At 51.4% G+C, this 23,449-nt stretch overlaps 8 protein-coding genes across 8 annotated transcripts; 4 read left to right on the top strand and 4 right to left on the bottom strand.

Moving 5' to 3' along the window:
• The first annotated feature begins 264 nt into the window (after positions 1 to 264).
• Positions 265 to 2,649, top strand: P152DRAFT_44213 (uncharacterized protein). Its single transcript, XM_033677731.1, has 4 exons — positions 265 to 1,380; positions 1,434 to 1,487; positions 1,540 to 1,713; positions 1,863 to 2,649. Exons 1-4 carry the CDS (start codon positions 601 to 603, stop codon positions 2,352 to 2,354), a joined length of 1,500 nt encoding a protein of 499 aa, XP_033533712.1. The 5' UTR covers positions 265 to 600; the 3' UTR covers positions 2,355 to 2,649.
• A 3,265-nt stretch (positions 2,650 to 5,914) lies between these two features.
• P152DRAFT_449859 (clathrin adaptor, mu subunit) lies at positions 5,915 to 7,273 on the bottom strand (the record flags this gene model as incomplete). Its single annotated transcript, XM_033678135.1, has 2 exons — positions 5,915 to 5,921; positions 5,970 to 7,273. 2 exons carry the CDS (start codon positions 7,271 to 7,273, stop codon positions 5,915 to 5,917), a joined length of 1,311 nt encoding a protein of 436 aa, XP_033533711.1.
• Positions 7,274 to 7,495: 222 nt separating this feature from the next.
• P152DRAFT_459036 (MFS general substrate transporter) lies at positions 7,496 to 10,267 on the top strand. Its single transcript, XM_033679597.1, has 4 exons — positions 7,496 to 8,034; positions 8,090 to 8,129; positions 8,188 to 8,509; positions 8,559 to 10,267. Exons 1-4 carry the CDS (start codon positions 7,736 to 7,738, stop codon positions 9,788 to 9,790), a joined length of 1,893 nt encoding a protein of 630 aa, XP_033533710.1. The 5' UTR covers positions 7,496 to 7,735; the 3' UTR covers positions 9,791 to 10,267.
• On the bottom strand, positions 10,139 to 11,638 carry P152DRAFT_466870 (tRNA a64-2'-O-ribosylphosphate transferase; the record flags this gene model as incomplete). The annotated part of the gene is made up of 2 exons (XM_033680726.1): positions 10,139 to 10,296; positions 10,393 to 11,638. The coding sequence occupies 2 exons, from the start codon at positions 11,636 to 11,638 to the stop codon at positions 10,139 to 10,141; spliced, it is 1,404 nt and encodes a 467-aa protein (XP_033533709.1).
• A 505-nt stretch (positions 11,639 to 12,143) lies between these two features.
• P152DRAFT_459034 (Yip1-domain-containing protein) lies at positions 12,144 to 13,416 on the bottom strand. Its single transcript, XM_033679596.1, has 3 exons — positions 13,290 to 13,416; positions 12,618 to 13,188; positions 12,144 to 12,564 (listed from the first exon to the last, which is right to left on the bottom strand). Exons 1-3 carry the CDS (start codon positions 13,387 to 13,389, stop codon positions 12,315 to 12,317), a joined length of 921 nt encoding a protein of 306 aa, XP_033533708.1. The 5' UTR covers positions 13,390 to 13,416; the 3' UTR covers positions 12,144 to 12,314.
• Positions 13,417 to 17,068: 3,652 nt separating this feature from the next.
• P152DRAFT_44086 (uncharacterized protein) lies at positions 17,069 to 17,416 on the top strand. Its single transcript, XM_033677681.1, has 2 exons — positions 17,069 to 17,364; positions 17,413 to 17,416. The coding sequence occupies exon 1, from the start codon at positions 17,128 to 17,130 to the stop codon at positions 17,317 to 17,319; it is 192 nt and encodes a 63-aa protein (XP_033533707.1). The 5' UTR covers positions 17,069 to 17,127; the 3' UTR covers positions 17,320 to 17,364; positions 17,413 to 17,416.
• An 816-nt stretch (positions 17,417 to 18,232) lies between these two features.
• P152DRAFT_397944 (uncharacterized protein) lies at positions 18,233 to 19,214 on the bottom strand (the record flags this gene model as incomplete). Its single annotated transcript, XM_033676435.1, has 3 exons — positions 18,233 to 18,523; positions 18,574 to 18,920; positions 18,977 to 19,214. The coding sequence occupies 3 exons, from the start codon at positions 19,212 to 19,214 to the stop codon at positions 18,233 to 18,235; spliced, it is 876 nt and encodes a 291-aa protein (XP_033533706.1).
• A 1,019-nt stretch (positions 19,215 to 20,233) lies between these two features.
• P152DRAFT_466867 (uncharacterized protein) lies at positions 20,234 to 21,228 on the top strand (the record flags this gene model as incomplete). Its single annotated transcript, XM_033680725.1, has 3 exons — positions 20,234 to 20,471; positions 20,527 to 20,873; positions 20,923 to 21,228. The coding sequence occupies 3 exons, from the start codon at positions 20,234 to 20,236 to the stop codon at positions 21,226 to 21,228; spliced, it is 891 nt and encodes a 296-aa protein (XP_033533705.1).
• Between the last annotated feature and the right edge of the window lie 2,221 nt (positions 21,229 to 23,449).

Below are 23,449 nucleotides of genomic sequence, written 5' to 3'. Positions count from 1 at the left end.
CAAGTCTCAATGTCTCCCACCCTAGCCCAGGATCCGGGTTGCCTTGGCATTAGCCATGAATATCGGTACTTGCCTTGGACCCCAGTCCATTACGGTGGAGGTGTCAAGATCCAGACAGAGGAGAGGGAGTGGGATGCTAGCATAAACACTTTGGGGGTCTCACATATCTACTTCCCAAGGAACTCTTCAACTGATATTTGACCATCCGGAAACTATCTCCTGCTTCCTCATACGCTTTGGCGAGCCATTATCAGTCGATATCAATTTTGTCTTTCTCCACCTGATAGTCTGTTCACTCATCCCACTTATCCCACCGAGCTTGTATATCCTCACATATATTTACTTCCATCTTTCCACCCTCAGCGATATAATTTCGTACGGCTCCGTAACATCACAAGTGTGGTTTCTGCCTGTGACAGTGAAGGCGTCACATACATAAACTTGTGATTCGATTCAGCACCTGAACAGCATCCGTTGTTGTTACATATCTTGTTACATTGTCCTTTCCAACACTATATCTGCTCCTCACCAGCCAGCCATTCGACACATTCCTAACCTGTTGCTTCCTTCCTCCTCAGGTTTCCTCTCCCAGGCGTACATATGGCTGCCGTGGTTGCCCCGCATGGCGGTACGTGGCAGGAGCGTAGGATGAGTTACAATATGCTACATATGCCGTCCTCTACCATGGCATTCTCTTCCTACGATTTAGGCAGCCGATCTGCCACCGCGGTCCCTAACTCGCAGCCGTTCCCCTTCGATATGAGCATGCGAACATTTACGACGGGCATGAACAGCTCAATTCCCATGCATCAGACGGCATATGGCATTGAGGCTATGGGAGTACATCAGTATAGCATGCCGCCTTCCTATGTGAGCATGCCAGCTTCCACGGCACATACTCATGCCGTGTCTTACCAAACTGCTTCGGACATCTCGACCGGAGTCCCTCGCATTCCCGAAGTACGGAACGGTGCCGCCATTCATCAACCGATCAAAGTGGAGATGGAGTCACCTATTCAGTCACCGCAGATGCTCAAAGATTCGCTCATGGCGACTGAGATGAGCGGAGCTGATTCAGTGAATGCTGAGACTGGGATCAACTTCTCAACGGACGTAGACACGTTGATGAGGACCATTCAGAGCAAGACTGAGACAGCAGCAAGAGCGTCGAGTGAACGAGCTGGTTTAGTGAACGGGTTCGAGGCGGTGAATTCCCAGAATGAATCTCGTTCATATCCGCAACATCAAAAGAAAATGGGACGGGCAACTGGGAAAGCCCGAAAGAAATATGTATGCCGTATTCCGGGCTGCGACAAGCTCTTCTCCCAGAAGACTCACCTGGATATCCATACCCGTGCCCACACTGGTTTTAAGCCATTTGTACGTCCAGCATCCCAGGATTGGGCGTGAACGGTATACTGACGCTCCGCCAGATCTGTAAAGAGCCATCATGCGGCCAACGATTCACACAACTGGGAAATCTTAAGGTAATTTCAAACCCCATGGCGCACCGGAACTGCCACTGACTGGTGATTCCAGACCCATGAACGACGACATACCGGCGAGCGACCATATAGCTGCGAGGAGTGCGGTAAGACTTTCGCACAGCGAGGCAACGTACGAGCGCATCAGATCGTGCATCTGCAAATCAAGCCATTTACATGTCTGCTTGATGATTGCGGAAAGCAGTTCACGCAGCTAGGGAACCTCAAGGTATGTGGAGCTTTCCTATACGAAACCGATATCTTTGCCTGCAGGCGGGCGGTTTATTCCCTCGCCTGTGCATATATCAATCACTCGATCCCCGGAAAATCCTCCTATTCTTTGCATGAACGATGTTGACTGACACGACTGAACCACAGTCCCACCAAAACAAATTCCACTCCGCCACCCTTCGCTTCCTAGCCCACAAATTCTCCTCGATCCGCGAAGGCGACCCAGTCACCGCCCAAGACAAGGACCTCTGGGAATACTTCGCGCGCCTGTACCGCAACTCCAACAAAGGCATCAAAGGCCGGGGCAAACATCGCCGCATCGCCACCACCTCCCCCGAATTCCACTCCTCCAGCTCCCCACCTGCCTCTGCCTCGTCGAATGCGTCATATGGTGCCAGCACGGGGCCGTCGTCCGTCGACTCGGCATCCGCGAACGCGAAGCATGAACGCGGAAGCAGGGATAGCTCGCTGGTGAGTGAGCAGGGGCATCATAATTTGACGATGCAGAGGCAGGGGAGTTTGCATGGGATGCATCACCATCATATCAACCCAAATATTAGGACTGACGAACACTTTGGGTTTGATGGGGCGAATGTAGAGTATGGCGATTTGGTGTTCCCTGAGCGCAAGATGTTCTAAGCGGTGCTTTTGTATTGGTTGAGCTTGTGGAAATGGCATGTACTAAGTGGACGGCGAGCGTGAATCGTTGGGTATTGTGTTTAGGAAGGACGGTAGCGATCGAGCTTGGGCGTATTTCGGGATGAATGAGCGAACGGACCATAGGGACGGTCACTTTTCGGTTTTTATGACGGTTACGGTTTGACGATGAATGGTTTCTTTGTCCTGGACTTGCCTCTGTCGCTATTTGTGACAGTTGTGAGGCTTGAGTCCCTTTCGGTTTGTACTTAGACGTCCCAGCCTACGGTTATATTTTCGGATTATTACTGGGCAGTGGTTTGGTACGCTTAAGAGAGCGTCTTGCGAGAGAACTCTGTATAATGATTTGTACAGTACGAATTACGCTACCTATAAAATCTCGGTCCCTAGCATCAAATATCATTTGGCGTGGACGCCTGGGCTCCCAAGGTGTTCCTCCCGATTTCAGGGGCAAGTGCACGATTTGCAACCTATTGAGCATTCGAACTTGAATATGGCGAGGGCCACAACCTCACGCACCTGCTAGGTCCAATCATGAATCCAACCACTCCTCCTATCCTACACCGCGTTGATGCCAAACATGCGGATGAGAGATAAACATACTAGGATGAGTGCACGGAGAGCTATTTCCGCTGCATATCCTCTCAGAGGAGAGCATCTCCGATCGCCGCACAACATCAGGAGAAGACGAGGATATCCAACCATATCGCACCGTGGAGGCCCCAGCCATATCCTCTCTAATACTCGGAAGTTCGATACTAGGTCAGCAGTTGCGTGTTCTCGAAAGGTGGGATGCGATCCCACGGAGGAAAGACATTTGCATGCGAACTCACGGCGGTGTGGCAAGGCAGGAGGCTACCTACCTATATGTCTAGCAGGCATCACTAGTGAGATCTGCTAAGGTGCCGGACTAATGCAGTCGAGGCAGTAGGGCGTGGGAGACGAATCCCGCACCTTTAAGCAGCTCCGTGGATAACATATTCATAGGAATATGCTCTAATCGAGCGTCGATCAAGTTGCGTGGGAGTTTAATCCCAGTGTCCCACCCTTCGCCTTCATTTCCTTCATCGATGCATGTCGCATCGTCGATCCACAAGGCAGAGACGCAGGATTGCTCGAATGGCCTCCACGGTGTCGCGTATTCCCGATTCCGCGATTTTAGTTTTGTTGCATCGAGCACGGGGTATGGGCAGTAGAGTAACACTAGAACTTCACATGACCCTCGCCAACTGTTCCTGGCTCTTCCTCGTGCATGAGTCCGGCGCCGCAGCCCATCCTCAATCTCGTCGTTGCATATCGTAAGGCAGTTTTTCATTCTGGGGGTTGATTTCGTTGCTTAGCACGTGGGATTCCCGTTATGGTGCGTCCAGTCCCTAGTTCATACATGATTAGGGGGTTGTGAAATGTAACCTGTAAGTCGCATTGTCAAGCGAAGATATGTTTCAGCGAAAGAGGCGGGATGGAATTCGACCCCCACGTTTCCCCCACGCACACTTACAATGTCACACTTGACTTCAGTGGAGAAGAGAAATTGTTGCCTTATGAGTTTTCAGTTAGTGTTAGATTCCTCAGGTGTCTATTTTTGTAGAATGTGGTCAATAGTACTAATCTCAAGACCAGGACTACATGTGTCAATACCTCCCATTCTGCCATATAATATTGGGTTTGATGTATTATGGGTTGGACGATCATGGAGCTAACCAAGTACCTGTAGCATGTTCCTGACAGGAAACGGAAGCGTCGTACCACTCCCTGAGCGACTTCGTTCCTCCTGTATTTTCCCAGACTATTCATCATCTCCCCTTCTGCGGAACCCCCATACACCGACGTTTCTTGAATGAAGGTTCAGCTGGCGTCCAATATATCCGGACTTTAAAAATATATGCACCTACATTCCCCTATCCATCTACAAGGGTCAGGCACATGATGATCTGCGGACCGTGATCCGCCTAGTTTGAATAGAAAGAGCACGGACAAAGACCTAGAGACATTCTTGAATAGGCATTTCTTTCACCGTGGACACCGAACAACCGCCAAAAAGAAAGATCAGCGCCTCCAATAGCGAACCGAACATTTGTCCCTTCTCCAATTCTCTTCCATCACACCAACCAACCACCACCACGCGCACACTTCATCCAAAATGCCGCCCCCCAGCAACCCCAACCATCCCGCCCCCTCCCTCCTCTCCACCACCTCCCGCTCCACATCCCACGGTTCTCGCACCACCGCCCCGTCCTCCACCTCCACCACCATCCCCCCTTCCAACACCGCACCGTCAACCAGCACCCGCGCCCGCAACCTCTTCGCCTCCAACCTCTCCCGCCGTCCACCACCGCACCACTCCTTCGCCCCCGGCGTCGCGGACCAGCATCTGCATCTTCATCCGCCGGGCGGGGTGGCGGCAGCGGCGGGGAGGGGTGGTGGGATAGGAGGGTTGGATGGGGCGTTTGATGTAGGAGGGGGAGGGAGGGGAGGAATGGAGGAAGGGGGTGGGGAGGAGCTGGAGATCTTGGTGAGGGATGAGAGGGGGGTTGTGAGGGTGGATCGGCCGGCGGGGATGGCGGTGCCCAGGGATGAGGAGGGGGAGGAGCAAGGTGAGTGAGCGAGGACGATGGTTGGGTTGATATGGAGAGTGCTAATGATTGGGGATGATAGAGGCGCAGAATCAGGTGATTGAGTCGTATCGAATGCATAAGGATGTGGAACCAAATGGTACGTTTTTATGAGAAGTGCTTGTCGCTGGATTTCCTTGAGGCTCCCGAATTTCTGGCGTGGATTGGATGTCTTGTGGGTTTGAGAAATTGGTCTAGAATGCTGACGATGTGTAGCGGAACTGAAGGCTGCACTGCACGCCAGCTTGCAAGCGAAGATCGCATCGATTGATGATGACCGGTGGATGTTCGAAGGAGACGCAGGAATCGAATCCTAAGTTGAGAGATGGCATCGCAAGGGCAGCCATCGTTTCTGGATATATTCGATTTATATGGCCCGGACACTCCTGAATGCCGAACGGGATCCTAAAGGGGGATTGGAAAAGACTCGACCTTCACCCCATGTCGACCCCCCGCGACATCGGATATTCCTCCTTGTTGCAAATCCCGTAGTTTGGTGACTAGGGGAGGATAACTCGATCAGAGCGAGGTGGTTTGAGATAGGGGATTGATCATGCTGGCCCGTACGGGAGTGTGCCACACAAAGGCAAACCCGTCGAGGTGCTGGAGTTGGAGTATAAAAAAGGTACAATGCTACAAAGGAGAAGCATACAATAGCTGCATATTATCTTCAAGTTAATCGAATTCACAACAGCAGATGTTATCGATCTCCAAAATCGAACAGCGTTTTCCACCGTCCGCAGTCTGGATGCAGCGTATAGATGAGATGAATATAAAATCAATCCAACGACGTCCGACGACGCATGGCAACTAGTTATTCCAATGCCGACGACTGGCACCAAAAATTGCTTGTGGTTTTAACTCCGGACTCCATACGATGCAGGATCAACTTTACCCGGCCATGGTATCGTTTTGAAGCCCATCCAACGCTTAGAATCTGGAATCGTTAGTGATATCCTCCAATGTGCCACAAATTAGAACTTACCGTATCTCATAATTTCCCGCCCTCGTCATATACCGCACCCACTTCACACTGCTATAACTACTTTTCTCAAACACCTTCAAATACCGCACCAACAGCCCTGAGCTCGTAAACATCAACAAGCTGAAACTCAAATTCAACGGCGGCCGACTCCACGCCTTTTGGTTCGTCATGCTCGTTAACGTTGCGTCGGCGCTTAGCACGTATTCACTCTGCCCCGTAAACCTCGCGATCTTCCACACGATGTTATTCTGCTCCGGCTCATACTTCGCCTTCCCCTGACTCGTGCGGGGGGTCACGTCCGCGGTATTCAGTGGCGTCGGAATCCGCACCACGACATTCGTCGCGAACAGCTTGCTCCCATAGTTCGCGCGAATTGCGATGCTGTACTCGACCTTAGTCTTGTTGACCTCGTTGACGATGGCGTGCACCTTGAACGGCAGGTTGATGTTCTCGGTCGCGCGGTAGCGCATCAACTCGAACTCGCCATCGGGTGGCACGAACGAGATGATGCGGTCGGTGTCGAACTTGCCGAGCTTGACGCACTGGTGGAACTGGCAGTCCTCGAGGTTGACGGTGCCGGCGGCGGCGCGCGTGGCTTTGGTGCCGGCTTTGTTGCCGGTGGGGCCGTCGATGGTGTCTTCGCCGAGGGTGAGGCGGTCGTTGAGGCCGAATTTGCACTCGGGGGTGCCGGAGAGGTAGGCGCGCATGATGATCTGGCCGCTGACGTCGGCGCGGAGGGTCATGCCGGTGGCGGAGACCAAGAGGTTGACATCCTCGATGACGTCGACGAAGGCTTCGTTTTTGCGGTACTTGATGTCGGATCGGCGCCATGACAAGGCGCCGGTGGCTTGCATGGTGATCTTGCTGGTGTCCTGCATGGTCCGCTCGGATTTCACGCCTTCGGTGGTGATGTACATCTTCAACGTCTCGGTCTCGGTGTTCTGCGGATATCCGAAATCCACAATCTCATCGAGCAGCTCGTACACCAGCACGAAGTTATTCTTCACAGCCTCCTCGTCGAGCTTGGTGAAGTAGCTCTTCCCCAAGCTGACAAACCGGTACAGGAACTCGAAGACGAGCGCGGCATTGGCATTGCTCTTCGTAACGGCGGCGATGTAGATGTTCTCGTGCTTGACATGGCTGAATGTGGTGGAGCCGAGGGTGAGGATGGGCGAGCGGACGTGGGCATTGGAGATGACCTGGATGCGAAAGATGTCGGCGAGGCGGGGGCGGCAGTCCTGTCGGAAACCTCGAAAGATGAGGGTTTCGCCCTTCTGGTTGAATATTATGATGCCGGAGAGCATTTTGGGTAGCACCGGTCCTGCTTCTCCCAATACCCAACGGGAATAGTGGACAGACGGTGAGATATAAAAAGTGTTGGTGGATGCATGCGGAGATGAAGTTAGATATCGGAGCTTTCGGCGGATGGTGAACAATAGGCATGATCGCCTTATCGCCTGAGGCATCCCTCTGGAATGACATCGTCGTACGTATTCGGAGGTCCCTGACCACTTGACCTCCGACACCCCCGATTCTCTGTATCACACGCTCTCTTGCAGCTGTACAAATGTGCCGACTTTGCTTTTCTCCTTTATAGTAGCTAGTCCGTACACCTAGGATCCTCTAGGCCTTGTCTGCCCTTTGGAATTCCCGGAGCGATGCGACCCATCTCCACAATCGACTCTGCCTCGACCTCCATCTCCGCGAATAGCCAGCCGCCCGGAGTACTATACAGGTACCGTATACGAGTATAGAACAGCGCGATTATGTCCGGTAAATCCTCCTCACCACGGTCGGCGCATGAAGATCCCGGGTCATCCAAACGACGCGCGAATGCGCCGACGAAGCCGTCCAACTCGCCGCGGAACTCGACGAATAGCCAGAGACGTGTGGTAGAAGAGGAGGACCGGAATGAGCAGTCTCCATTGCTTCATCCCAGTGACTCGGAGGATGACAGTGAGGCCGACGTGAACTCTCCGCTGGGAAGCGATGAATGGCAGCTTCACAAGGGCGAGGAGACGAAGACGTTGGGGTATTTGATCCTGTTGACGGTTGGGCAGATTGGGTGAGTAGTATTGCTTCTAATGGGGTTTGGACGATGGTACACTAACGGAATATAGACTGCAGATTGGATGGGGTGTGGAAACTTCCTATGGGTCGGTACGGCTTGACGGTTATGGAATCCCATTATTGCGCATCTCTACTAACGCCGGTCTAGCCATTTCTTCTCTCCCTCGGGATCAGCAAATCGCTCTTGTCCTTAGTATGGCTTGCCGGACCATTATCGGGCGTCATCGTCCAGCCATATGTCGGTATCAAGAGTGACCGATGTAGGATGAGATGGGGCAAGCGGAGACCATTCATTGTCGGAGGTTGCATCGCGACGGTATTGTCGCTCCTGTCACTCTCATGGTCCAGGGAGATCGTCGGGGGATTTCTTGGACTATTTGGCGCGGATCGAGAGTCGTCGGGTGTCAAGACCTCGGTCGCAGTGTTTGCAGTGATTTTTGTTTATGTTCTCGACTTTGCGATCAATACTTGTAAGTACCCATGCGATGCCTCGAATGCTGATAGCTGACCACTCCCCAGTACAAGCGGGACTTCGAGCGTATATCGTCGACTGCGCTCCGACGCACCAGCAGGATACCGCCAATGCCTGGGCATCACGACTGAACGGCGTCGGCAACATCGCTTGTTTCCTTGCCGGCGGAGCCGATCTCCCCAAGATCTTCCCCTTCCTAGGAAAGACCCAGTTCCAAGTCCTTTGCGCCATCGCAGCGCTCGTCATTGCGTTAACCAACATCCTAAGCTGCGCCACCGTGCACGAGCGCGATCCTCGTCTGGACGGCGAGCCACCCGACCGGGAAGACGGCCTTCTCCACATCCTCGCCGACCTGTTCCGCGCGTTCCGCCGACTCCCTCCGCAGATCGAGAAGATCTGCCTCGTGCAATTCATGGCCTGGCTCGCCTGGTTCCCGTTCCTCTTCTACGTGACCACCTACATCGGCGAGATCTACGTCGAGCCGTACCTCCAAGCCGATCCGCACATGGACCCGGAGAAGGTCGAGGAGCTGTGGGTCCGCGGCACCCGCGTCGGGACCGACGCACTCCTCGTCTTCGCCCTGATGACACTCCTCGCAAGCATCTTCCTCCCCTTCATCATTGCGCCCGCCTTCATCACGCCCGACCCCTCCGGCAACGGCCGCGCCAGCACCGCGCTCACCCCCACCACTAGCATATCTGGATCCGGCCACCTAAAACCGCAATCCAAGAAATGGAGTGCCGTCCGCCGGGTCCTCAACACCTGGGAGACGCGCATCCAAATCGACAGCCTCACCCTCCGCCGCACCTGGCTTCTCTCCCACTTCGTCTACGCCGCCCTCATGTGGCTCACCATCCTCGCCCGCAACGTCACCTTTGCCAAGATCATCATCGGCGCCGTCGGAATCCCCTGGGCCGTCACCATGTGGGCGCCGTTCGCGCTGATCGCCTCTGAGGTCTCGAAGCGCGACGCGATCCGCCGGGGCCTGATCAAACCGCCGCCGACCGTGGAGGGGAACCTGCTAGCATCCGGCGAGGATGGCGCGGTCGATCAGGCGGGGGTGATTCTCGGGATTCACAACGTTGCGGTGTCGGCGCCGCAGGTACTAGCGACACTGATTTGTAGTTTGATCTTCAAGTTGCTGCAGAAGCCGCGGGGGACGCCGGGAGATACGAGCGTGGCGTGGGCGTTGAGGTTTGGGGGGTTGTGTGCGGTTGCGGCAGGGATGTTGACGTTTCGGGTTGGGGAGAGTGCGGAGGGGGTGAGGTCGAATCGGTGAGGCCGGATTGGTGAGATGGGAGGACAGCTGAAGGGGGCCGGTGAGTATGTGCTATGATTTGCACCAGCAAGAGGCGCATCGGATGGCATTCAGGACCGGCGTTGTTCCCATACTTTGGACGTATGCGAATGTTTGGTTGAGGCATACCTGGATGAGAAAGTTTTTACTTTTGGATACGGCCGTGGTCATCATGTAGGTGGCTCATCTGTCAGATCAGTCAGTCAGGCACCAAGGGAATCGAGTAATACAGATATACCGTACCATACCATACCCAACATAGATATGCATGATTCCAACGAGTACGGGTCCGAGTCAGATGTACTTGCAAGTACCGACATCTAGCCAGCTTTACCCACCATACCGTTGGCTCATCAGAAACTCATTCACGGATCTCAACGTCGCCCTCGATGGATTCGCGGTTGAGGACGAGGAGACTATCCAGCCTAGCCGTCGGCGTATGAAGTCCTTGTCGATCCTGGTTGTTCTTGCTTGCGTGCTGAATGTCCCTAATGGAATATTAGACAATATTCGCCAATGTAACAATCCAGCTGGTTTGAAGCGGATGCGTGAAGAATCTTCAGACGCGATTGAACGCAACTTACCGTCATCAGAATAGAACAGACAACATACGACCAACGCCACTCCCACTGCGATGTCTTTCCCCTCGTCATCGCATATCAGAACCTTCACATCGTCATCTACCGCCTTCCCCGTCTCTTTCGCCTCGTCGTCCTTTTCCAGGCCTTCGATAAAAAACTTCACGCGCGGAAGTAGGTGCCGAAGATATCGACCTCCTACCTTCTTTTCTCCAGGATTCAGATATAGATATCTCTTCCCCAACCGTTTCTGCACCACTTCATCCGCCTCCGCCCCACACTGCACCACAACCCCGAATGGCCCACCATCCACCGCCCCAACCCTCCCAAGATAAAGTCCCCTCGTCGGCTTCACCAGCGCTGCCTCTCCCTTCTCCCCACCCCGCCTCTCACCCTCCTCCCGCGCCATCAACCCCTCAATAATCTCCGGCAAATCCCCTTCCGGCGCCCCCAGCAACGCCTCCTTATTCGCCCAGAACACCGGCGCCGTGAGCCCGCGACTCCATCCTTCGGCATCATCCCCCGCCCCCTGGATATACCCCCCTTCCGACATCTCTGCGCCTCCGACGGCGCGCGACGACGTACAGCAGACAATGGGGTAGAACTCGTCGAACTGCGGAGAGGAATCGGGGAGGATGGAATCCGTGGTCACCCAGAGAGGACGGAGCGGTTTCTTTAGCTCCTGGCGGAGCGGCTCGAGGTCCAGGTCGAGCACCTTCGCCTGCGCGATGAACTGGTCTAGACGAGCGGCGATCTGCGCGTGCTCGGAGCGGGATACAGCGGACGGGGGGGTCGCCAGTGCGTGACACTCCGGGTCGTCCGGGCGAAGCAGACGATTCCAGACGGCGCACCAGATGGGAACGGTCTTGCTGAGGGCGTCGGGGATCTTCTTCCCGCGGCGGGTGGAATCGACGATAATAGCGCCGCCGTGGTGGGGCAGGAGGCCGAGGAGCGGGAGGTTGAGGCGGCGGAGGGAGAAGGACCATTGGGCGAAGTGGCCGTCGGTAGACTTGAAGTAGGCGGAGGCGGATTTGAGGGAGGGAGGGATGTACCAGGAGCCGCAGCGCTCGTTGGCGACGAGGGGGAGGTGGTAGGCGTGAGCGACGGAGGTGACGAAGGAGGCGTCGGTGAGGATGGAGCGGAGGCGGTTGGGGATGGAGAGGGTGTGGGATTTGAGGGAGCCGAGGGTTTTGTTGAAGTCGGTGGCGAGTTCGGGGAAGATGAGGTCGGTGTGTTGGAGGGGTTGGGACATTTTGAGAAGAGTTGAACGGCGGAATTGATGTTTATATGTTTTCCCAGCTCTTGGAGACTTGGACTGGCGTGGATAGAAGAGATTGATGCTTATGCCAAATCCAGCTATTCGAATGACTCTTGAAGAAACAACCCGTCGATCGCAATACTGGGACCTGAAAAATTAAGAAAAGAGACGAGAATGTAGTCTATACTATATACGGAAACCAATTCAATACGTGTGATGTTAAGAAAATAAATGTAGTAGGTTGCTAAAACTGGAACGAAGATATTCAGATCCACAGGACGGGAGGATGGATGCCCACAGGTGTACGGCTATCACCGCCAACACTTCATATATCGGCTGAAGGAGGTCTTCATAACGGTTTAATAGGCTCGAGGGGTCTATTGATGGTCACTGAAAATGCAGCAGTTCACTGCGAAGTCGAAACCGTCTTTAGCGCTGTTCTGCTGAAATATGGCGACCGGCGGCTGTGAAGATAGTAGACAGACGTAGGAACGTCATCCCTCACAACAATACCTGGATAGGTGGTTTACGAATTAAAAAAGGTCTGAGATACTGTCGTTCGCCCCCAAACTCCTAACTATGCATCTCTACAAATACCGTACATATTTCCCAGCGCAGTGGCGAGCGATCTTCGAAGCTCGACCTTCGATGATATTTTCAGCTTGCCCTATTAAGTAATAAAGCAGAGACATCCCAAGCCGATATAAAACACAAAGAGCGGATAAACCGCAATGCCCACACGGTTTCGCACGACCCCTGACCCACCGAGGATGCTGACACCGGCTGCTAGCGACCACGCAACAAGGACGATGTAAACTGGAATCCGCACAATAATGGGTGTGTTGAGAGCGGAGAGGAGCGAGGCAATGACGAGAGGGAAGAGGGTGTATCCGATGATACATATTGACTGGAAAAATGATCTAGGGTTTTGTTAGCGGGAATACCGAAGCGGGTATAGGTTTGGGGTACTCACATGTTTCCTCCCAGCAACTTAATCTGCAACGTCACGACCGCCTCTCCAATCCACACCATTGCAAACACCCCCGAGAATACCAAACTCTTCTGCTCATCCTGCGCGCCCCTCGACAGCAAGAACGCCAGCAGCAAACAAAACAGCAACGGACCCCACAGATCCCAATCTCTCAATCCCTCACTCATCCCCCCTTCCAACACCGTCTCCGCATCCGGCCACCGTCCCACCACCCCTCTCAGCGCCTCAAACCGTGCCCCTGCTCCGCTCCCCACACCTGCCTCGCCCCTCTCCTCCGCGCCGACCCCTCCTGACCGCGCCAGCATCCCGCCCAACAGGTATTTCGGGTACAGCACCTGGCGCATCTTCTCCCAGACGCCGAGGAGGTCGCGGCGGAGGGTGTCCCAGACGGACTCGTCGATAGTGCTCGTGGTGGCGCGGCGGTCTTCGCCGGGGATTTGGGAGGTGAGGTAGGATTGGGTGGAGGGGTTGCCGGGGCGGGATTGGATGGAGCCGGTTAGGGGGGCGCGGTCGGAGGTGGATTGGAGGGGGTCGTCGAGGTCGTCCAGGTTGGCTGGATGGAGTTAGGATTGGGGGTATATTGGTATTATGGAGCGGAGAGGAGGAAGGGTTCTGCGAGGCTGGCGCAAAGCAAACGGATGGATCTGGACTTACCATCGTCGGGGTCGATTAGGTCTTGCTCGACGGCGTCGTTGTCGTAGCGGAATGGCGGGTTGGATCCGCCTCCTGATGAGCTGGGCATCATAGCGGCCATTGTGACAGCTCGGTGGAAGCCGAAGGGTATACACGGGGGAGCTGGAGGATGTGGTTTTGAGTGGCTTCTTTTATAAAGGACGCGTTGCAAGAGAGCTTCGTCATGGAAGCTCTGGTAGGAGATTGAAGCTGGTCGTTTCACGTGTTGAACCCTGAACTCGCGGCCTGAGGCTGCAACCCCTGTGGCCTGCTCAGCTGGGAGCAGTATAAAATGATCCGCACTTTCACTAATCAGCATCCCCCTTCTTTATTATTGTCTATATTCGTTTTATATATACGGAGTACATACTGTTAAATCCAGGAGCCATCGATCTATCCGTCAGTCCATGACGGTTCGATGAAGTGGGAGATATTTTAAGTTAACGAGGTAATTCTGTTCATCCACTAACTAACTAACTTAGAACACCACCTTAGTTAGGGTGGCGCAGCGTATGGCTGCTGTCCCCTACCTCTCTTTCAGCGAATCATCTCAAACTCCTTCAGATCTCGCCACAATTCTCCCAGTTTGCACCACACAGGTATACATGCAGGTAGTTGGTAATTGACCTGAATTACGGTATTCACATCTTCCGAACCCCATTCCTACAGTATATAGCCTGTGCACAAGCGTGAAACCACACTCCAGCATTCGTGCTGTGGATGGTTATCATTAACCTCGGGCCCTTGTGTGAGTGAGACCCAATCATCGATCTTGATTCGACGGGGTCCAGCATGCGTCTCCTAAATGTCGACATGCTCGACTTCGAACTATTCGAAGGGTCCAGCATACCAGACTACGTCACCCTATCGCACATATGGCGGGACAAGGAGGAAGTGAGTTACTAGGAGATGGTGTCTCTCACGGACTTCCGAGACGGAGAACCCGTGTCACAAAGGAAGATTGATGCAATTCAAACAAAACCAGGCTTGGAAAAGATCAAGAAATGCTGCGAGGGTGTCAAAGAGCTTGGATATACGTGGACGTGGATAGACACTTGTTGCATCTATTCGGGTCAACCTAGCATCAAAGAACCTCGAAAACCTGCGGTCTTTAATTTTTTCCCAAGGAGCCAGCCAGCCCAGGACTCCGGAACACGGAAAATATTTTGGCCGGTATTTAATAATATATTCTTGGGGTGCAGTACTCTGTAGCAATCAGTTAATACGGTTTTCCACCGAATGAATTGCTGTCCCTTGCGTCGCCTTGCATGTTTTCGAATCGATACGACCGCCTATTCCCGGCTTCGAAACTGCGCAAGCATCACCAGACTTGGTCCTCGACACACCGTCCAATTTCCAAAGCCTTTGCTAGCCTTGCTTACATTCTGGATTTGATAACATCTGCGAGCCTTGGTCCCTTTGGGCCGAGATCCTTCCTTTGTTTATAGCTCTATGAACTGAACCGAACCGATAAAGAGAAAATGCGACTTCTTCACACCCGAAAACTCACTTTGCAGGAATTTAATGGACAAGATATCCCCGAATACGCCATTCTTTTCCATACATCGAGAGGCCAGGAGGTAACCTTGGATGATTTCAAGACCGGGCTTGCCTATACACGAGAAGGTTTCGCCAAATTGAGAGGGGCTTGTGACCAAGCAGTAGGAGATGGATACGATTGGGTTTGGATTGATACTTGTAGCATATAAGATTGTCGACCCAGAGATATTTGTTCCCTGAAAGATAATGGTTTACGCTTCGTATCTTCAAGAGCCATGTGGGGATCTACATCTATCCCTGCCATAACGATGAATCGGAGGGACTATTTAGTTAGCTAAAACTCCTAACTAGGGAGCGTATCCACCTTATCTTGGCGGATAACCGAAGTTGAAGTTCGTCCTCCCGCCTGGCCTGCTATGCGGAGCTGGAATGACAATGTGGCCATCGATCGCGCCGTGGAACTCGCTCGTTCTCTGCATCCTAGCTTTTTGATATTAGGCAAGAGGTACGTGTTCTTTCATTCATCAAAGTAAGGGAAAGAAAGAGCGATGAAAGGCTGAAACGCAGCGGCAGCCGTCATTTCACTTGGGCGTCGAAAAACCGCCGTGACGGCGCTCCCCTACCGTATCCCTTCGACGAGATGATGGTTAGGTTCTTTGGCCGAAGTAAGCATACATTCAAGGCCCCATACAAGCCAATTAAAGAAGGCTATAAGATCTTCGCGCTCTGCGAGGCTGGATATACCTACTTTTTCACCTGGTCGTCGAAAACAGAGAGCTACGGTGAAATAGTTAAGCAGAAAGATCTTACTATGACCGAGTCACTAGTACTACGGCTCGCCAAGTCGCTCCCAGAGGGTGTTCCTCATATTATCTACATGGACAGTCTCTTTACTGGGATACCTATTCTTCGCAGGCTGCGTGAGGTTGGAATTGGAGCCTGTGGTACGACGCGAAGGCACCCTGAGCTTCCTCAACTCCTAGTCGAGCTAATAGAGCATTGCTCAAAGCATCTACAATGGAGCACAACTGCTGCTATTGTCGCGCGGAAGAAGATTAAAAGGGAGACGTCGTGTAAGCCGTCTCAAAGTACACAGCAGCAGCAGGAGGAGGAGGAAGAGGAGGATCTACTTGACCCAGGCATTCTCTGCTTTGCGTGGCAAGATAACAATACTGTTTTAGCCTGCTCCACAGTCCACAGGGCCGGTGAAGAACAGACAATTATACGAGACCGACGACGCCCTGCGATTACGTCTACCAATGGACCCCTTGTGCGTAAGGTCTTTGGAAACGACGTACGAAAAGAGCTTCCTATTCCTATCTTTATTGACGACTATAACCATTTCATGGGCGGCGTCGATATCGCTGATTAGCTACGTTCTTATTATGCGACACAATATCTACGCGCGGAACGGCTGAACATTTTTCTGCAAAACAGCCCACAACTTGGAAATTAGCTGAGATTATGATCGTAATCGATTCTTCCCACTTCATTCAATTATAATCAACTAATTCCCGGCCCGAACCAGTTAGGGGATAGCAGACACAACAGCGAAAAGGCCCGCACCGGTTGATCCAGGACGAGTATCGAGCGAAATGGAGGGAGAGATGGCAAGCCGAAGCGGCCAGACCAGGAAGGAGAGCAAGGACATGGAAGGACCCGTGGGAAACCCAGTGCCTTAACCGGTACGACGGCCTTCAGAAACACGAGGCCTCGGCGCTCATGGCACTACGGACTGAGGTAGTTGGGGTTAAAGGATGGCTCGCAAAAATTGGTGTCCCTGGAATCCACCCAGCGTGTGAGTGCGGTGCCCCCCGACAGTCTCTCTACCATCTCCTTGCATTTTGCCCGCAGCGGACCGACCAGAGGATCGCGCTCCTCCAACGAGCTGGAACAACGGACTTTAAGAGGATATTGCATGACAGGGACAAGGTGCGCCACGCAGCAAGGTGGCTGATCGATGCGGGAGGCCTAGAGCAATACCGGGTGGCCAAGGAAGTTGAGGAGGAGGTAATAGAGGACTGGAAACCGTTCCAGCTCCTCCACGACGTGCCAGAATAAGCTCTCCGCGTAGGCGGAAACACCGACTCGTACGGATAGATGATAAACGTTTGAGATAGTCTACTAAAGGGAGGAGGCGGGGTTTTATGTACCCGCAGCCTCAGGACTACGGGGAAACTTTTGCCCGCGTCAGACCAGATAGAATGCCGTGCTCATAGACCCGAAAGGGATCCAGATAGTACGTTAAATTGATTCTTATTATTATATCTACGCGCGTTTCGGAAAACGACGGTTAACTTTCTAATGTATATATACTGCTATGAGTACTATCCTTTACATTCTGTACGCCTCTACTCTATTACCGTACTCTTGTCTAAGCATTACTCTTAGAATATACCCCTTCAACACACAACATACGAGATTCATATGGCGTCAGGAGACCGACCCCAGCTGGTCAATTTTGGTGGAGGACAATGCTTCATCCAAGGCTGCACCTGCCAGGCTCATATAGGTGAAAGTGGGAAGGCTTGTGAAAACTGTGACCATAAGTATAAAGGTGCGGTTTAATTATAGCCTTCTGTGTATCTATACTAATCCTCGGCAGATCACACCGATTGAGCATCTGAAAAAGTAAGCAGTCGTGGATGCTAAGCGACCTAGGCGTATATACGAAGCTCACACAAATATAGCGGTCGTGGAGTATGGAAGTGTGAAGCGCGGCAAGATTCAACATAGCGCGGCAGGATGGTTGTGACTTGTGAGGACACTAGGTGTTGGATCGAAACGTGTCTTATTAAGAAACTATACCTGTTATGGTTCCAGGCCTGTGGCGGTGACAGAAAGGTTGCCTTTATGCACCACAGACCTATTTTTATCTTCAATTGTTGTTCACTGCTGGGAACCACTGCTTCCGCTCTCGCGGATATCTTGCGAACCGCCTCCGTTACACAGCCATACCCCATTCCTCTCATTCTCCTCCTATTCTTCCCTAATCCCTTGGAACGGCGCGAATCCTGAACGGCCCTCTTCTTCGATCTTGCTAGCGAACTGGAACTGTAGCAGTAGGCCACGTGCGACTAGCCAGCGGGCCGCCGCTATTGCACAACCCCATTCTATCATCATTTATATAGAAGAACCTTGAAGAGATATATGAAATCTTCTCCCTTTAAGAAGAAATTGGGATTTATAGAGCCCGGAGTGAAGATTAGACCACCATACCCGGTATCAGGGTCGTTGACATCGAAGATATGGCCAAGCCAGTCGAATAAGCGGCTGTGCGTACCATGATAGAACTTTGCTACGGACTCGGAAGGTTGGAGCGGGTTAGATGGTGAGGCGCAGGAAGGGTTGACGTCCTGGGGATGTGGACATGTTTGAGACTTTCGATTCTCTCTATCTTAGAACAAACACTCATGTTTGCTTGACTACGAGAACAACTCCATTTGAGCACCGAAGCGGCTAAACAGTTCGAATTCCATCCTTTCAGCAGCTTTCGGGCCATGGAGTATGACGCCAACAATGTCTGAGCCAGGTGGAAAGTCATGTTCAAAGACCGGCTCCCCAGCACCCCTCATGTTGGCCAAGACGGCCTGTCTGTAGTGCCATCGTAGAAGTGAATCGACGGGTGCATCTGGGCGAGAAAAATACGTTGGATCGAGATGTTGGTCACCAACAACTCTTGAGTTAGGTCTGAAGACCACAACTTTATAGTTGTCCTAAGATAGAAATTAGCCAGAATCTCTAATATTAGATGAGAGAAACATACATCTGGGTTGATCGAGAAGTCATAAGCATCAAAGAGTTGGTGTATATCAGAAGCAAGCAACATTCCGTTTTGCACTGAGTTGATAGATCCTCCTATTGTTGGTTGCATTGTAATCCACCTGCCGTAGCCGCGCTCGACCCAGTAGCCTTCATAGGCTAGCGGAAAAACATGCGCCGCTTCAAAGCCGTTCCAGAAATCAACGCCATCAAATGTATACACATTGGCCCCAGAAATAATACATCGACGATCTCGAGAACGAACGGCTTCGGTAAAGGCGGCGGCACGAGATCCAGAAGCACAGCTGATCGTTCGGACGAGCCATGGCTCGTTATTGACATCAAAAGAAGCTGCTAACAAATTAACTATGTTACTTCATCAAGAAATGAAGTGTTGCCAAACTGACCGTCGGAAATAATATGATACCTTCCAGGACGAAGCGGGTTATCATCCTTCTCAATCCTTGCTCCGTTCTCCACTCGTAGGTAGAACGGGCCTGAAAATATGAACAGAATCTTCACCATAGCGTAGAAGTTGGAGTTTGTAACGCCAGGAGTGAGTACCAGACCACCGAGCACGGTATCAGGGTCATTGGTATTGTAGATATGGACAGTTCGCCCAGCTGAGCGATTGATTGGATGCATAGTGCATCTTTGCTGCTGATTCAGAAGATTGAGGGCGGAGGGAGAAGCTGACGTTTTCGGGGACGGCGAGGACGACATGGTGGAATATTGAGTTGCAGAGGATGCATAAGGACGAGTAGAGGGTAGACAGTAGGCGTCAGGTGCAGGCTTGCAGTTTAGCAAGTACTTACAAGATGTTTCTGAGCTGATGGAAAGTATGATGGTTCGGAGGATAGATGTTGGTCGTGATCAGCGAAGCTGCGCTAACCAATTAAGGCTAGCCAATACCTAGGATCTTGGTAGGGACCGGTGACTAAACCAGAAGAGGTTAGGTGCAGACTACTCAACCAAAGTGATCTGTGATTGGGCTCGGTCAGCATGGGATGAGGAGCCCATTTAGGTGAAAGGCCTGTTTAGGACGACGGCCAGTTTAACCCGGCCACAAGTTCTTGCCTCTTATATATAAGGAATGCCCCGAGAAACTGATATGCTTTTATTATTCTTCTACTCTTGTCTGGCGGCAAATCGTAATATTGCGCAAAGGGAATGGAGCTGGGTTGGTAAGGGGGTTTAACCCACAGGAGAACTTGCTGGGTATGTTCGCCTAGGTTGATCTCATCTGCCTTTATTCGGGTCGATCTAGCATCAAGGACCGCAGAAATCTGCAGTCTTTGATTTTGTGAAGGAGCCAGATCAGGATCCTTCTTGGCACGCGCAATACTCAAGCATTCCAGAAGTATGTTGGTCACGTGCGTCACGTGAGTGCGATTCTTCTTCACCAAAACGCCTAGTAATTAGTAAAAGTTACCACAGAAGTTGAACCGGCAGATTCTCGGTTCTTGTACCTGCAACGTCATTGCTCGATCGCACCTACATTTCCATCCTCCATCTCTGCTCGCTGCAAGCCTGCGCCTACTATCTCGTACCCTCACGTAAACTTCACACCCCAAATGTCCATCATGTCGCCGTCGTCGTCGTCTCCCAGGTCGCTAGGCTCTCGCTCTGCCAACTCTGGCCCTCCGATTTCGTCACAAAGTTCTATGCCTCGACTCGACCGTTCAGTTGGACGCGATGTCCATATTCATGACGCCAACAACACTAATGTCGCACTTGGTGGCCTGGTTCTTACTCCCGGAGTTACAAATGCCAACCTCTACTTAATGGTGGAGATTCTTGTCATATTCACAAACACCTTTAGTCTACAATATGAGGGAGGAACAAAAGTCGAAAAAGATGACGGTCCTCTTCAACCTGGGAAATACTTTATTGTTTCGGCTGGTTAGTTGTTGTAGTCATCTCTTGACGTATAGTTGTAGTGCTAACATGTGGGCAGGGTCGTTTAATGTGACCGATGAAGCATTCCTCGTCCGAACGATTTCTCATGCTACCGGAACTCGTGTCGCGAGTTTCTGCGAGTCCGTCCGTTCGCGAGATCGTAAATGCGTTATATCCGGGCTAAACATCATCACACTTGGCGGAATTGATATCTGGGACGGCTTCGAAGCCTCGCATATTTTCCCATTAGCCTACGAAAGTCATTGGATTAACAATGATTACGGTCGATGGGTTTCGATTGAGCCGCCTCGTGGAGGCACTATCAACTCGGTTCAGAATGGAATCTTGCTTGATTCCGTCATGCACCAGCTTTTTGATAACTACTTCATTTCAATCAACCCAGACGTACGTTTAATACCTATTTATGGAAATTGTGGCTAAAGTGTTATCGCAGGACAATTACAAGGTCATGGCCTTCAGGCCTAACGCGCGAGGCATTGGTAGCCATCACCTTGATCCAGGGTATTTTGCTCGTCCTGATGCACCTCTTGATTCTGTTTTACGCTGGCACTTTAGGCAGGCAGTTTTAGCCAATATGAGGGGTGCTGGAGAGCCGATCTTTGAGCATGACTTCCCGCCTGGTTCTGATATTGTTGGTGATATACTCCACGGTCCAAGGGCAGCGGCGAGAATGGAGTCTGAGCTATTTGGCCGCCTTGGTGCTCAAGTGGAGTTATTTCACCGAGCTAAGAAAGCTTAACACGCTCTATGCCAAAAAAAAAACTAAACAGATCCCAAAACTGAGGTCTAAACCTCCAAGTCTCCCAAGGGAAACAAACGAATTTAATCAACAAGATTTTTTAGCATTCTATTAATTGTAACTATAAGTTAGATATACAGTAGAATCTCGTTATGGCGATTCCCGGAATAGCGATAATCCCGATATAGCGATACAAATATGCCATTCCGATTTTTCCTCATACAAATTTCCCCTGATCCCGATATTCGATTAATCGTTAACCTTTCCCCACCAATATCGTTATACACGATGCCTCGTAAGGGTATCTCTGACTTGCAGAGGAGGTTTCGCTGCAAGCTATTATCACGCAGGCTATTAGGACAGAGGGGGAGGAGGAGGAGGAGGAGGAGGAGGAGATACCATTATCTCCAATTCCATCAAAGCAAAAGGCTCGCAAGGCTTTACGGGCTCTACAATACTATCAAAAACATAGCGAGACTTCAACATAAGGTGATATTCGATGTCTCAATCGATTGGAGCGTCAGCTTCAGCTCGACCTCACATCAAGCTATACCCAAAGTAGATTAGATAGTTGGCTGCTGTAATCATCGTTTGAACGATATTTCGATATAACGATAGAAAAAGGGTGGCTGGTATCCTATCGTTATATCGGGATTCTACTGTATATCGTACTCCACAAGCGAGCAGTCAGCCCCAGCCAAACCAAACCACTTCAATTACAGATATCTCTACAACGCCCTAATTATATGAAATTCCGATAGAAAAACACTAATCTGTAGTAACTGGACGACTTAGAGGACATGTTTTTTCAACTCCATGTCCTGGCTCACGGGAGTTTCGTGGTTAGGTTTGACAGCTCGATTGTATTGACCACTCTCTTGTGGAGTACGTTATTATGTTTTTAATACGAAATCTATCAGTACATCACTTTCCACCTGAATCTAGCAATGCTGCCTTCGCGTCGCCTTTTACCTCAGCAAGCTCAGGCCATTATGGTCGTGCCTGAGGCAACGAACCGCGCTATACCTAATTGGTATGGTCCTCGACCAAATAGCCTGAGGATTCTGTCATTGATTTTTGGCCTGAATCGAGATCGTTCATGTATTAATGCAGTTTGTAGCCTGAGGCTCCTAGAGCTCATGCCTTGGCCTGCATCAAGTTATTACTAGTTCCATTGCCAAGTCTGGGATCTGTGGCTGGTGAAGCCTAACTACTTCTGGAGCACACCGGATTCTCCTGGGTGCAGAACCGCTCTTAGCCTCAGAATGATTGAGTCCTAAAAGCAAAGAGCGAGCTAAGTTGGAAAGTGTGATTCAATCTAGCGTGTAGGCGTAAGACAACCCCCCACTCCTGTGTGGTGGAGAATGAGACAACTCTTCTAGAACCATCCAGAGTTATCTATCACCGATTCCATTTCGTACTTAAGAAACCTGCCCCCCAAACCCCAACTCAATCAATATTTAGAAAAAATATAACGCTGTAAGTCGTAGGTCGTGTTATAGGTTGAAACTCCTGGTTGGCTAGGGCTGAGCCCAAGCCTCACTAGGTAGGTGAAGGGTTGATTCAGAGTCCAACCTTCTTCGATGTAAACAAGAAGACTTCCCCTTCTTGTTCTCTTCTTTAGCTTGATCTAGAATATCTTTGGCTACGTGTATGTTGTGTGCATCCAGCTACAGTGCCGTAATAGGTCGAATGATCCACGGTGACAAATCTATTTCCATGCACCTCCATTTCCCGACTAGATGCCCATAATAACCACCCTCCCATCGATATACACTATTCCAAGTATACTGTCAGTGGCAAAACAGAGATATATAGAATAATCGCTCTCCCCAGACCCTATAAGGATATTGAAATACCATAATAGAAACCGCAGCCCAGGTTGTCATGGCTTTAACTAGCCACGCCTAGAATCTGCGAAGTGGGAAGAGTGACGAGGTTTAAAGCTGGGCAAAAAGTGGACACCGTAGTAGAGCTCAACGATTATTGAGTTTGATCAGAAGGCTCAGGGTGCATGACACATAATTTCTTCGCCGCGATGCTTGGAGCCATAGAGCCGGGCCGCTTTGAAGATGTAATAGAGCCAATTCTTTGGAGCAGTGTGACAATCTCCTGATGGCCTCCAGATGAAGCGGCATAGAGAGCGTCGCCGTACTCGCCGCCCTGGGCATTAATATCTGCTCCCTTGTCTAAGAGCAGGGCGGCAATCTCCTGATGGCCT

Source organism: Eremomyces bilateralis (assembly GCF_010015585.1).
Source record: "Eremomyces bilateralis CBS 781.70 unplaced genomic scaffold P152scaffold_11, whole genome shotgun sequence".
NCBI lineage: Eukaryota > Fungi > Ascomycota > Dothideomycetes > Eremomycetales > Eremomycetaceae > Eremomyces > Eremomyces bilateralis.
The sequence above is the reverse complement of the archived record's forward strand: the minus strand, read 5'-3'. Positions and strand labels throughout refer to the sequence as shown.